General features: G+C 42.3%; 2 protein-coding genes across 2 annotated transcripts; one reads left to right on the top strand and one right to left on the bottom strand.

The window, feature by feature from the left end:
- Positions 1 to 215: 215 nt before the first annotated feature.
- Manf (mesencephalic astrocyte-derived neurotrophic factor) lies at positions 216 to 2,380 on the bottom strand. Its single transcript, XM_028309132.1, has 2 exons — positions 1,656 to 2,380; positions 216 to 427 (listed from the first exon to the last, which is right to left on the bottom strand). Exon 1 carries the CDS (start codon positions 2,199 to 2,201, stop codon positions 1,680 to 1,682), a length of 522 nt encoding a protein of 173 aa, XP_028164933.1. The 5' UTR covers positions 2,202 to 2,380; the 3' UTR covers positions 216 to 427; positions 1,656 to 1,679.
- A 159-nt stretch (positions 2,381 to 2,539) lies between these two features.
- Dnaaf5 (dynein axonemal assembly factor 5) lies at positions 2,540 to 13,828 on the top strand. The gene is made up of 12 exons (XM_028309131.1): positions 2,540 to 3,322; positions 3,397 to 3,580; positions 3,839 to 4,056; positions 4,554 to 4,711; positions 6,207 to 6,410; positions 6,805 to 6,955; positions 9,487 to 9,651; positions 10,150 to 10,341; positions 10,836 to 10,993; positions 12,481 to 12,673; positions 13,020 to 13,208; positions 13,576 to 13,828. The coding sequence occupies exons 1-12, from the start codon at positions 2,686 to 2,688 to the stop codon at positions 13,707 to 13,709; spliced, it is 2,583 nt and encodes an 860-aa protein (XP_028164932.1). The 5' UTR covers positions 2,540 to 2,685; the 3' UTR covers positions 13,710 to 13,828.
- The last annotated feature ends 127 nt before the right edge of the window (positions 13,829 to 13,955 follow it).

The following is a 13,955-nucleotide window of genomic DNA, read 5'->3' as shown; positions in this document are numbered from 1 at the left end:
TTATAGTTATGTTATGTGTGATATTAGTAAGCAATCTTCATTTTCATGGGAATATTAAAAATAAAGTGCATTTGAAATAATTAACACAATCCATGAGAAAGTTTTAGATAATTGAGTAGTAGGCAAACCTTTTTGGATATTATGCATCTTATAACCCTAGTGGATGAAAGAAATTCACAGTAAATTTAGGTAATATAAATCAAAACTACAATAAGTTTGTTAAAAATATTTACTTATACACAATAATAATTTAATCAGTTTTGTAGACATGCATTCTTCTCAAGTACACATCATACAAACAGTTCAAATGCAATAATTTATTAATCACTAGGACCACATCACTTGATGACACATTCATCACACGTTGATCTTGCTTCTTGGATCTTCACTTGAAATGTCCAAAATTCTCAATGGGCCCACGATTTACCTGGAAAAAAGAAATTAAATAATAATTTGCAGATTTAGACATAAAAAGAAAGATGAGTTGTATATTATATTGTACTACAGCTCCAATGAGGATCAGTACTGTTGTAGAAAATTCAATAAAACTAGTATCTACGTTAATCTTTAAGACATAAGAAAGATATATCTTTTTGAATTATCCAAATCGGACCATTACTTACGAAGATATTAAGTAATAAACATAGGCCGTTTTTGCCGCTAAAAGTCAACGTACGCAGGGCCGCGTGACGTCATTATATCCGAATCGAGCGCAGCCGGCGTACTATTGGGATGGAAAATATTTTATTCCAGCTAAACCATCAGTTTTAGAAAAAAACTTTTAATAACATTTATTCATCAAAATAAAGTAACCTATCGACCAGTAATTTTTAAAAATAAAAATTGTGAAAAATAAGTATCGCTATGTCCAAAAACCACATTTTCATAGGATTCGATGCAATGCGGAGACGCGGTTGGGGTGAGTGTAACTTAATGATTGTTTGTATTGAACATAATAATACATAATATGATGCTAATATTTTTAAAATTACCTATCGATAGCTTACTTTATTCTGATGAATATATGTCATTACAAGTTTTTCTCTCAAACTGATAGTTTGGCTAGAAAAAAATATTTTCTATCCACGCAGTACGCCGGCAGCGTTCGGATCGGATACAGTGACGTCAACGGTCCCGCGCCGGGCGGTCAGTGAACTTTTTTAGTAATTTGGCCATAACTTCGTCAATTTTTGTCGTAGAACAAAAATTTTTGGACTGTGTATTAAGGATTTCTTAGCCCTATAAATCTGCATTCACAGCTAAAAATCGAAATGATCCTCATTAACTAGACAAATAGACACATAGGCAATTGCAGATGGACTTTTCTCATTATTACATCATATAATTTACAAATACTTTGCTAATAACCACTATGAAATCTTGATTTTTTTTTTATAAAAGTTTGTGTTATAGTTTCTATGGAATGGTAACATTGAGTAGATAACCTATCAAACTTTAACAATGAATGTCTATAAAAATTCAACTGAACAAATAATGGTAGTTAACTGGTCAAATTTTATTTGATTTGCTCAACAGTTGAGTTTTGAAATATTGGTCCTTTCACATTAACATACCCTAAATTAGATTAAAATGGTGTAATTTTGTACTTTGCTGAAACAAACATGTAAATGGTGATAAAGTAAAATGAACCTTACCTAGATATTTATTATTGTACTAATTTACAACTCAGATCTGCCCATATATTTGGGCTTCAGTTCTTCTATTCTCTTGATGAAGTCTGTCTTTTCAATGCATCCATCACAAACCTCATCCCAGTCGTTCAGGATCTTTTTTAGGTCGCGAACCTTCAGTTTCTTCAGGTCTACATTATTGAGGTCAATCTGTTTGTCGAACCTAAGGTCGCAGATTTGGGCATCCTTTTTCCTTAACTTCTCGCAGATTTTGTCAGCTGGCATAGACCAACTCAGTGGCTTTGAGAGCTCTCCTAAAATACCGGTAGCTGATTCTTCAAGCCCTCCTAAATAGTAACAAAACCGATTCTCTTTGTTCTTAGAACCTTTACAAAACTTCTTGAATTCTATTTCTATCTTCTTGGGGTCCTTCTTGACATCGTCTGCTAACGTGGCTCCGAATTTCTCCACAGTTTTTACACAAACCTCGCATTCGCCTTCCTTCAGTGCGAGTGCAACTTGTATCACCGCTGCCACGAATAATAAATGAAACACGCTTATTCTGCACATTTTTGATTATTCACTGTTGAAAAGCAGTCTAAATATAAATTTTAAAGTCGGAAATAGCCGCACTTATATTGTGAACAGCCGAGAATTTCAATGTAATGAAATGATAGAAAAATCTCGTTCATCCATGCAATGAAGACGTTGACAGATTTACTTGGCGAGCTGTGATTGGTGCACGTTGGCGGATTTTGACAATTACTTTCAAGTGTTGCAATAAAACAAAATGAAGATAAGGCTGATCCCAAACTAACGTTTTTCTGCGACTGTAGCTATTTAGCTCAGGAGCTCAGACAGAGTTATGTTTAATCTGTGATCATTTTGGCAGGTATTGTCACATTGACAGTTGTCATGACAACCAAATTTTGTTTATATTGAATTCGCCGAACTGCGTTGTTTTGTCAATATTCCATTTTCCAGATATTTCTCATTGCCGTAGTGGTAAAAGAAAATTCAGTTGGCTGAGGATTATTGTTTCCTTTGAGCAAACATGTCTGGAACTAAACCTAGACTCCAAGATCTCCCTAAAATTGCGTTGGAGCAATACATCACGGCTCTTCAAAGCGAGTCGAAAATGGCCCGAAAACAAGCCTTAATGAACATCAACAAAGAAATATTTGAAGAGCCAGCGAACCAAGATTGTGATCTCACAGTTGTGTTTCCTGAAGTGTACTCTTACGTGCTGAAAAGCTTCTCTGATGTGTCGGAGGCGTGTCGTGAGGCTTCTGCATTGATCATTTCCAATTTCATTGATCGCTTGCCGCTCAATGACTATTATTTGACTTATATTTTGCCTGTGATTGTCCGGCGTATTGGCTGCCCTGAAATAGTGGAGGAATCAGAAGAACTACGCTTAGTTCTCATTCAATTAGTACGCAAAATTGTAGAGAAATACAAAGTTACTCATTTGTTAAGTCCATTTATTAACGATTTCACCAGTATTTTGACCAAGACCAGTGCAGATCCATTCCCCAAGGTGAAGCTGGAAGCCTGTGATTGTATAATCCTGTTGACGCAGGTCCTTCAAAGAGATTTTCATTTCCAATGTGAAAGCTATGTTAAGCCTGTGTTGTCCAATTTTGCTCATCAGCATTTCAGGGTTAGGGTTGCAGCTATTAAGGCAATTGGTAAGCATAAAAATAATTAAACTAATTTATAAATAACCTAGCATTATTATTTAGCCACTATATTTAATTTCCAGGGGCCATAGTTCTAGCAGGAAATGGAAAGTGTTTTGAATTGTCCATTACTCCCATGGCAGAGAAGCTGTTTGATGAGAACTCACAGGTCCGTCTTCAGGTTACCCTAGAGGTCGGCAACTGGATGCTGAACTACAGGGACAGATACTCCTTCTGGCATCGTATGATACCACTCTTGCTTACAAGGTGAAAATGTATAACTCAATTATTCATATGACTAGAAATAGTAACTTATTCACTGATTATAAATTATGATAAACTTACTATAATCTTTCAAACACTTTCTTCCATGGAAATTGGTGTTCCATTAAAAATGATGATGGTACAGTTGAAATATGGAACACCCCAGTACTTAAAAAAAATTTTTTTCCTTCACCTTTTGCCTGGTTTTCAAAGCAGCATAGTTACAAAATGTAACATTTGTATTCTACCTTCTATCAACAGTCTCAGTGACGTCATAGCAGACATAAGAGAGACAGCTACCAAGCTTTGGACGGACATCGGACTCCAGTACATGGAGGAGAATGAAGAGGACTTGAAAAAGAAAGCAGACTTCCTGAAAGATGTGCCGACGCACTACCCCGACGTAAAGCGCCCGAATATGGGATGCAGGGTCCTGGTGCAGACCAATATAGGGAAGATCGTACCTGCTATTTGGCGAGGTATTTAATTTAATAATAATAGTGTCCTAGAGCTCGCGCGGTTGTGGCGCGATTATTCGACTTCGTTTCGCCTTACATGTATTTTTAAAATTATTAGATAACATGATTATCAGTTTGCCTCTTCAAAGTTATTAGATTCTACTCTACTACTCCATTTACGATTGTGCTCTAGCTCCTCTAAGCTTAAATACGTATCCATAACTGAAATACATGGGCGTATCCCTCAGGTGGCCCTACCTCCTGTGGAAATTTTAGGCCCATGCCTCTGTCTACATTGGTACCTTATGTTTCGTGTAGAATCATAATATAATGTAATGTCACAATGTGTATGATGATAAAATAAGCGCGGGGACCTAAAATACTGACTTGGGCCAGAAGCTGGGTATGCCAAATACCGTCCACTGCATGACCAAGGTCTCCTCCATGGATTTCTACAACGACCGGTCCTACGGCTGCCCGTATCGCCTATGTATATTCACATATAATGCCTCCTCCAGAGATGGACGGCTGGCAAGCTGACGCCAGGCTGCGGGTGTCGCAGCTGCTGTGCTGGCTCATCCTGTGCGCCGAGGAGGGCTCCACGCAGCACGCCAACACCATCGTCAGGACTCTGCACCGCGGTGCCAGCGATGACGATCCCAGGATCACCTTGGAGGTACCTACCAACGTTCAGTTCCTCTAGAGATGGACGGCTGGCAAGCGACGCCAGGCTACGAGTCTTACAGCTGCTGTGCTGGCTCATCCTGTGCGCCGACGAGGGCTCCACGCAGCACGCCAACACCATCGTCAGGACTCTGCACCGCGGCGCTAGCGATGACGATCCCAGGATCACCTTGGAGGTACCTACCAACATCCAGTTCCTCCAGAGATGGACGGCTGGCAAGCTGGCGCCAGGCTACGAGTCTCGCAGCTGCTGTGCTGGCTCATCCTGTGCGCCGAGGAGGGCTCCACGCAGCACGCCAACACCATCGTCAGGACTCTGCACCGCGGCTCTAGCGATGACGACCCGAGGATCACCTTGGAGGTACCTACCAACATCCAGCTCCTCTAGAGATGGACGGCTGGAAGGTGACGCTAGGCCCGAGTCTCGCAGCTGCTATGCTGGCTCATCTTGTGCGCCGAGGAAGGCTCCACGCAGCACGCCAACACCATCGTCAGGACTCTGCACCGCGGCGCTAGCGATGACGACCCGAGGATCACTTTGGAGGTACCTACCAACAGTAACAACATCCAGCTCCTCTAGAGATGGACGGCTGGCAAGCTGACGCCAGGCTGCGAGTCTCGCAGCTGCTGTGCTGGCTCATCCTGTGCGCCGAGGAGGTCTCCACGCAGCACGCCAACACCATCGTGAGGACTCTGCACCGCGGCGCTAGCGATGACGACCCGAGGATCACTTTGGAGGTACCTACCAACAGTAACAACATCCAGCTCCTCTAGAGATGGACGGCTGGCAAGCTGACGCCAGGCTGCGAGTCTCGCAGCTGCTGTGCTGGCTCATCCTGTGCGCCGAGGAGGGCTCCACGCAGCACGCCAACACCATCGTCAGGACTCTGCACCGCGGCGCCAGCGATGACGATCCCAGGATCACCTTGGAGGTACCTACCAACATCCAGCTCCTCCAGAGATGGACGGCTGGCAAGCGACGCCAGGCTACGAGTCTCACAGCTGCTGTGCTGGCTCATCCTATGCGCCGACGAGGGCTCCACGCAGCACGCCAACACCATCGTCAGGACTCTGCACCGCGGCGCTAGCGATGACGATCCCAGGATCACTTTGGAGGTACCTACTAATATCCAAAGCTTTAAGGTTTAGAAATCATATTCTTGGTCGACGTACAAGCGTTTTATCAGTAAATCCTCCTTCCCTCATTATTTTTTTATCGTAACTCACAGGTCTTTTTTGCCTACCTCCACCTAAACTCTGGTTGGCAGCTTAACTTGTTCACCAGAACTTCTACTGCAGGCCGGAGAATGTAACGACTCGTATAGGTATGCCATAACAAACGCAAAAATACCGTGTTCGTTTGTACACGATTCATCATTCAGCCCATCTTGAGATGATCGTCCCAACTTAGGAATGGGAAAAGAGTCAAAAACCAGATTCTTAACATAACAATCAGCTTTTTATTCTGTATCCTCCATGTTCACCAGATCAAACGAGCATCCGAGTTGTTCGGCTACTTCATAACGCCCGAGACGTGGTGGCCGCTGCTAGAAGCCGAAGTAGACTCGTGGGGCGCTCTGTTCGTCATCGCCAACATCATCAGAGGCTCGCAGGCTGAGCACATCAAGGGAAAAGTCATGAAGGAGCTCTGTAAGGAACTGGTGGACCCTGATCGGTGCAGGGTTAGGAAGGTAAGGCTCTTCTTCTCCCATAGGTATACTAGACTGTCTCTGCATTGGCTCAAGCTTAATCCTTATTAGTTTAGTTCAAACGATGCGCTCGTTATTCTAGTGGGGGTGTACAAAACCCGCAATCATTTTCATTATAAAAAAAGACAAAGTTCAATTACAAAGGTCTATCGACCGTGATCTTATAAAACAGCAGTAAGACTTGCTTTTCAGTGACGGTTCTTAAACTGAGTTTCATTAGTCCACCTTAGTCTAGTCGGGCACAGGATCCTTCATCTTTCTGACCGCTCCCAGTGGCGAGCTGGCAACAGCCAACCTTATCTTCTTATATCCACGCTCCCTCTTGCAAAATAAAGGAGGAATGCTTTTTGATCTGGTCTTATTGTTTGATTTTCAGCCCAAGTACCAAACGAACCTCCTCCGCGTGGTGGAAGCTCTCATGGATCTGTGCAAGGAGGAGTGCCTGCCGGTCGCCGAGGACCTCTTCGTCATCAGCTTCACCGTCTACGCCATGCCTGTGGACGACCAGATACAGATCATGGCTTTGTGTGAGTTGACATTGCGAAAAATAATTCAGGGCTAAGCTTGAATTGTGGTAACTATATTAAACGTATTTGCGACCTCACGAATCCGACATCGTAGGTACTATTGGCGCCTTTAAAATAAAGTTTCCGCCAAAATAGATGGACTGTGCAGCTTAGATACCTAAGTCTAGTCTTACTCACTGAACTATACAGTTTACTGCTGTCGATTCATATGGGGATTTCGTGTGGTTCCTACAGAGTATGACTACGTGGATGTTGTAAGAAGCGACAAGGGGAGACATAATTATGCGAACAACAGCCTCTTAATCCTCTGTCAAATCTTCTCTTTTGCCTCTGGTAAATTAGAGAGGGCATGTATTTAAATGATCTTTTTAAATTAGCAAAAACGGCAAATAAAAAAATCTAAATGGTCATCTATTTTAATGATTGATCCTCTTTCTTTGAGACATAAAATAAATGAAATCGATCGATATATTAACCTCTTTTGAAATACGCAAAAAAAATTGAGATGTAAAAATTATATCTGATCGTTACTTGTTGGTCCTCAAAAATAAAAGAAATGAGCACCAAATATTCAATATTGTGATACTTTTTTAAATAATTCGATTTGTATAAATTACTAGCGGCCGCCCGCGACTTCGTACGCGTGAATCCCGTTTTTCCCGCTAATTCCCGTTCCCGTGGGAATTTCGGGAATTCCTTTCTTAGTGCACCTCTACGGTACCTAAGCTACGTCCCTTCCAAATTTCAAGTGCCTACGTTTAGCCGTTTAGGCTGTGCGTTGATCTGTCAGTCAGTCAGTCAGTTTCTCCTTTTATACATATATTTAGATTTTTTGTCTATATCAAATAATCTTCAAAATAATTATGTTATGGTACTTATTTTTATTAAGTTGTAGTCAAAGGATGGAAACTATTTAAAGGCACATGATGTTCAAAGATTTTTTTTATTAAAAAAACATACTTAACACGTTCACACTGCGTTATCGGGTCGAATTGACCTTAGGTGCTGGATGCGTTGGTACGGGATGGATATATTCGGTCTTTTCAGTAGTACGAAAGATAAATATTGTTTTGCAATTGTTTCGTCAAACACAGTAAATATTTGGAAAAAAAAACTTATCAGGTCCTTACGACCCGATGTCGCACTAAAAGTAAATAAATATCGTTTAGTGCTTTTATCGTGTCTAATCAACCCGTTGACAGATGACTTTATGGTCACTGATCACGGTCGAGATCGGTATACTAAGAGAATCAACCTTGCGATTTGAAAAAAATAAAGAGGTAAAAATTATGATGTCGGGTTCAGGGATGTCAGAAGTATGAAATTATTTTACATAGCGCCTCTAGTCCCAAACTAAGCAAAGCTTGTAATTTAAACAAACATGGCAATGTACCATTCTGCTTGCTTATTGGCCGCTAAGTTAAGCCCTTGGCCAACTCAGTAACCAATGACGGACGATTGTCACTCAACCACAAAGTACCGCGTAAATTAAAAGATATTTTTTAATTAAAAATATTAACCAATACTATTTTTTGTTAGATCAAATATATTTTAAAGTTAAGTTATACATAGATCGAAATCTATTTATTAGGTGATCAATATTAAAAGGCAAACTTGATATAAAAATCATCAAATTAACAAAATTAAAGATCAATAACTAAAAAAGAGGATCAAATATTATTTTTGTTTACCAAATATTAAAAGAGTATGTTAAACATAAATATTATGTTACCTTTAATGAAGATCATTCATAATTTATCCGTAGATCAACTAATATAGACCCAATAATTAATATAAAGATAAAATATAATAAAAAACATTTATTTTTAAAAGTGCACATACAAAAAAGATCAATTAGTTTTTAGAGGATCAAATAATATTGTCCCATTAGAGAGGTCCTCATGATGACGTGGGGTTTCCAGCTAACCTCGACAAGCTGCGCGCCATAGAGAAGTGCGGGCTGTCTCTCACGGGATTGTACTCGCTTCACGTGCGCCGCGTTCTGGCTGCCATCACTAGTGACGCGCTGACCTGGAGCCTGAATTAAAGACTTTCCTCATGATGATGATGATTTCCAGCCAACCTCGACAAGCTGCGCGCCATAGAGAAGTGCGGGCTGTCTCTAACGGGATTGTACTCGCTTCACGTGCGCCGCGTGCTCGCTGCCATCACTAGTGACGCGCTGACCTGGAGCCTGAATTAAAGACTTTCCTCATGATGATGATGATTTCCAGCCAACCTCGACAAGTTGCGCGCCATAGAGAAGTGCGGGCTGTCTCTGACGGGATTGTACTCGCTTCACGTGCGCCGCGTGCTTACTGCCATCACTAGTGACGCGCTGACCTGGTGCCTGAATTAAAGACTTTTCCCTCATGATGATGATGATTTGAATCTATATTGCATGTTGTGTCAGCCTATAATTGTTGTTGCATTGTAACTTTGTTCATAATTGTTATTTTTAAGTGTACCATGTTGTAATGTAACAATGTTGGTAGACCTAATAAATAAATAAATAAATAAATGATTTCCAGCCAACCTCGACAAGCTACGCGCCATAGAGAAGTGCGGGCTGTCTCTCACGGGATTGTACTCGCTTCACGTGCGCCGCGTGCTCGCTGCCATTACTAGTGACGCGCTTACCTGGAGTCTTCTCACGCCGGATCGATGTCTGCTGGAGTGCGTGCTCATGCATGCCGGTAAGTGATTTCAAAGTCTATTTGTTAGTCCGTGAGACCGCTGCAAAATTGCCTACGTCATCTGACGACATCGCACTAAAAACATAAGGCCCCGAAATTAGTCTACAAAGTAATAGTAAGCCAGAATCGAAAGATTATCGCTCCTAAAATTGGCCAGAAGCTGTATGTGACATCAATACTTGGCATGGGGATGTCGTGTCCTAATAGTTAAAATAAAATAAAGATAAATAAAATCAATACTTGGGATCATTTTATTTTCATGCATTGCTATTTAAACTATCTTTAATGTTGGCAATCCTCAATTCGTCCGAAATATTTCAATGTCATTTAGTGACGAGCACGAGGTGGAAATGATGCTTACGCAGGATTTGGTGAGTGCTACTGACAACGCCACTCTTGTGGCGGATTTTTGGGCTGACACTGTGTAGGTTTGTTGTCGATACGAAAAGAAGAAGTCCCAAATATTTTTTTCTAATAGCAACACTCATTTTACATCAGGATCTGCCATGGGCGATCAGCTGCATCTCATCGCGCCTCTCCTCAAAGAGTGTCTGGCGACCCCCAAAGTGGACCCAGAGGTGAAGCTGAAGATCTTTACTGTGCTGTCCACTGTACTCCTCAAGAGGCAGGCCAACTTCTGCAAGTGCGAGACTGATAAGCTGGAGGCTTTCCTCAAGATTGTTATAGAAGGTATACTTGAATTTCTCATAACACTTTGATTTTTTGGGTTTTGGGGTTTTATTTAATTGACATTATCGCGTAAGACCGAAACTCCTTATGCGCAGTGTAACTGACTGGGATAATCCAGTTTGTATTTTAGATGACTTTTTTGATCAGCCTTACAAGTGTGACATTGTTATTTGCACTGACTATAATTATGATGCACACATTTATCTGTGCCATCTCCATGCTAAAGCTAATATTAATAGATTCTATATTAATATTTGTTTTAGCATGGAGATGGCCAGTCGGTTTCGTGGGACTCTCCCTGCCAAAAGGGGTGGGTCTACCTACTAAAACCCGATTTTCAATGAAACGGATCGGTTAGCTATTATCCTAAACTGGCTCAAATCTGCACCTGCTCAACGCAGGGTAACTTTTGTAGCTTACAGCCCTTACTCATGTACAGACCACATGATACCGGTTCTTTAATAAATTAAACGTTGATATCTATCCATGTTTAGAGGTGATAATGCCGAACCTGGTGTGGTCTGCGGGACGAACCGCCGAGGCCATCCGCAGCGCCGCCGTGGCTTGTCTCTGCTCTGCTTTGCAAGATACTCCGCAGGACGACTGCAAGCTTGTACGGGACAAGGGTGGCGACGGGGATAATAATGAGAAGGTGAGACATAAGGGGGGACACAGGGATAACAATGAGACGGTGAGACACTTGGCACATCTGTGTCTGAGGACAAACGATGAAGCTTAGCAGTGAGAGTCACGACTGAGGCCATCCGCAGCGCCGCCGTGGCTTGTCTCTGCTCTGCCTTGCAAGATGCTCCGCAGGACGACTGCAAGCTTGTACGAGACAAAGGGGGCGACGGGGATAACAATGAGAAGGTGAGACATAAGGGGGGAAACGGGGATAACAATGAGACGGTGAGACTCTTGGCACATCTGTGTCTGAGGACGAACGATGAAGCTTAGCAGAGAGAGTCGCGACTGAAGCCATCCGCAGCGCCGCCGTGGCTTGTCTCTGCTCTGCCTTACAAGATGCTCCGCAGGACGACTGCAAGCTTGTACGGGACAAGGGGGGCGACGGGGACAATAATGAGAAGGTGAGACATAAGGGGGGAGACGGGGATAACAATGAGACGGTGACACACTTGGCACATATGTGTCTGAGGACAAACGATGAAGCTTAGCAGAGAGAGTCACGACTGAGGCCATCCGCAGCGCCGCGTGGCTTGTCTCTGCTCTGCCTTGCAAGATGCTCCGCAGGACGACTGCAAACTTGTACGGGACAAGGGGGGCGACGGGGACAATAATGAGAAGGTGAGACATAAGGGGGGAGACGGGGATAACAATGAGACGGTGACACACTTGGCACATCTGTGTCTGAGGACAAACGATGAAGCTTAGCAGAGAGAGTCGCGACTGAGGCCATCCGCAGCGCCGCCGTGGCTTGTCTCTGCTCTGCCTTACAAGATGCTCCGCAGGACGATTGCAAGCTTGTACGGGACAAGGGGGGCGACGGGGACAACAATGAGAAGGTGAGAGACACTTGACATATCCGACTCAGATGTTCACTGGGAATTTCTGAGATTGGGGGGTTATTTTTATGGGACAGCAGGTAAGTATATTTTTTATGATTGAGTTTACAAACAATGAGTCTGCTCCGCGCTGCAATGAGGGCTATCGTTTTAGCGCTCACCAGTTAGCGCCACTGTAGAGTAAGGTACTGTCACTTGCTAGTAGCGAAGACAGTGGCACCAACTGGTGAGCGTGAAAGTGGTAGGAGGACTATCGCATTTGCACTCATCAAGATGGCGCCACTGTAGAGTAAGGTCCTGTCAATCGCCAGGGGTGCCAACTGTTAAGTATAAAAACGATAGCCCTCATTGCATGTTCACACGAGACTGAGTGAGGACACTGGTGCTATCTAGCTTCTGAAGATTTTTCGGAAGTTTTGAAGCGTAGCATCAACACAGTCGCTTGGCCTTGAGGCAGCCTACCTTTGCCCCTCTGGGTAGTACGCCCATGATTGCAAGCGTTTCTCAGTATAGACCAAAAAAATCTTATTTACAAGACCCAAGACATAATTATATTCTGCAGAAGTTTTTCATACACACGAATCAGAGGTGTTACATTTTTTTTTTATTATTTCAGGAAGTGAATCTATTCCCGACTAAAGAATCTTTGGAGCCATTTATGGAGAAAATAGTTCCCCTATTAGTGGGGCTGGCGGACGACAACTCTACGCTGACCAGACAGCACACGCTGCGGGCTATCTGCTACCTGGCCACTTTAGCCAAGCAACGCGGCTGTTTCACCGTCGAGATTCTGCACAAGTTGTACTTTGGTGAGCAACACTGGATTTTATATCTGCAGATATCCCAAAAGCTTAACTTCCAATACTTATCTTGATTCTTGATATCGGTTCAACTTTATCCAGGCTACTTTTCTGCAGCTGTGAACCCAAGAGAGATAGATAACTACTATCTTAATTTTTTTTATTTTTCTTTATTCAGAAAACCACAGCTCTAATTTTAATATTTCTGGGTTGGAAGTTAGAAGACCTGTATTTTTTTTTCTAATGGCAATACTACCCTTTACCACAGATCATAAATTCCCAGACAGAGCGTTCCGATTCATGCTATAACAGTTTCACCAAATACATAAAAGATAAAATACCTTTTTATTTCCAGTGGTGCTCAAACGCCTTGACGACAGCAGCGATAAGGTCCGCTCGTACGCCGTCCAGACGCTATGCACCCTCTTCAAGAGCCGACCGGAGTATAATAACGTGACGTACGGCGCCCATATTGACGCTCTCTACAGCGCTATGTTGATTCACTTGGATGACACGGACGAAGGATTCAGAAAGGAGATGCTGGGTAAGACAGTATTGAATGAGGGCTATCGTTTTAGCGCTCACCAGTTAGCGCCACTGTAGAGTAAGGTCCTGTCACTTGCTAGTAGCGAAGACAGTGGCGCCAACTTGTGAGCGCTAAAGTGGTAGGAGGACTATCGCATTTGCACTCATCAAGATGGCGCCACTGTAGAGTAAGGTCCTGTCAATCGCCAGGGGTGCCAACTGTTAAGTATAAAAACGATAGCCCTCATTAGCTAGCATGTTTAGATAAGAATTGAACCTGTCTATCTAGTCCAATATTTATGGTATTGGCATAAATTATAATCAATCTAAATCTAAAGTAAAATCAATCCGAAATGATTTTGATATTTCTATTTTGTTTCTTTCAGATGCACTTTTGTCACTCTGCGATCTAGACCCCGAGATGATCTTGAAGAAGGTTAAAGCGAATATTCACCTTTACAGGAATAAAACTGCGTACGAACGTCTTTCTAGTCAAGCTGAGAAACTAGTAAAAAAATAAATTGTGAATTACGTAGTGAATAATTTAATTATTGAAATGAATTATTGACAAGGTTGTGCCTTTATGTTGAGTGGTTTTAAGTTTATTGCTAGTAGATAATAAATATATTTTTATGTCCTAATTTTGTGGTTTTACTTATTTAAAAACAACAAAATATAACTCATTATCAACTGCCGCCGGAAGACGAAAAAAAGAAAGAAGAAAGAGAGAAAAGAATAACTCCATGAAACTACCAATGATGTAAAA

The sequence above is a fragment of the Ostrinia furnacalis genome, unplaced genomic scaffold (genome assembly GCF_004193835.3).
Source record: "Ostrinia furnacalis isolate ACB-3 unplaced genomic scaffold, ASM419383v2 OfSCF2610, whole genome shotgun sequence".
In the NCBI taxonomy this organism is placed as follows: Eukaryota; Metazoa; Arthropoda; class Insecta; order Lepidoptera; family Crambidae; genus Ostrinia; species Ostrinia furnacalis.
Note: the sequence above shows the minus strand (reverse complement) of the source record. Positions and strands in the feature narration are given on the sequence as shown.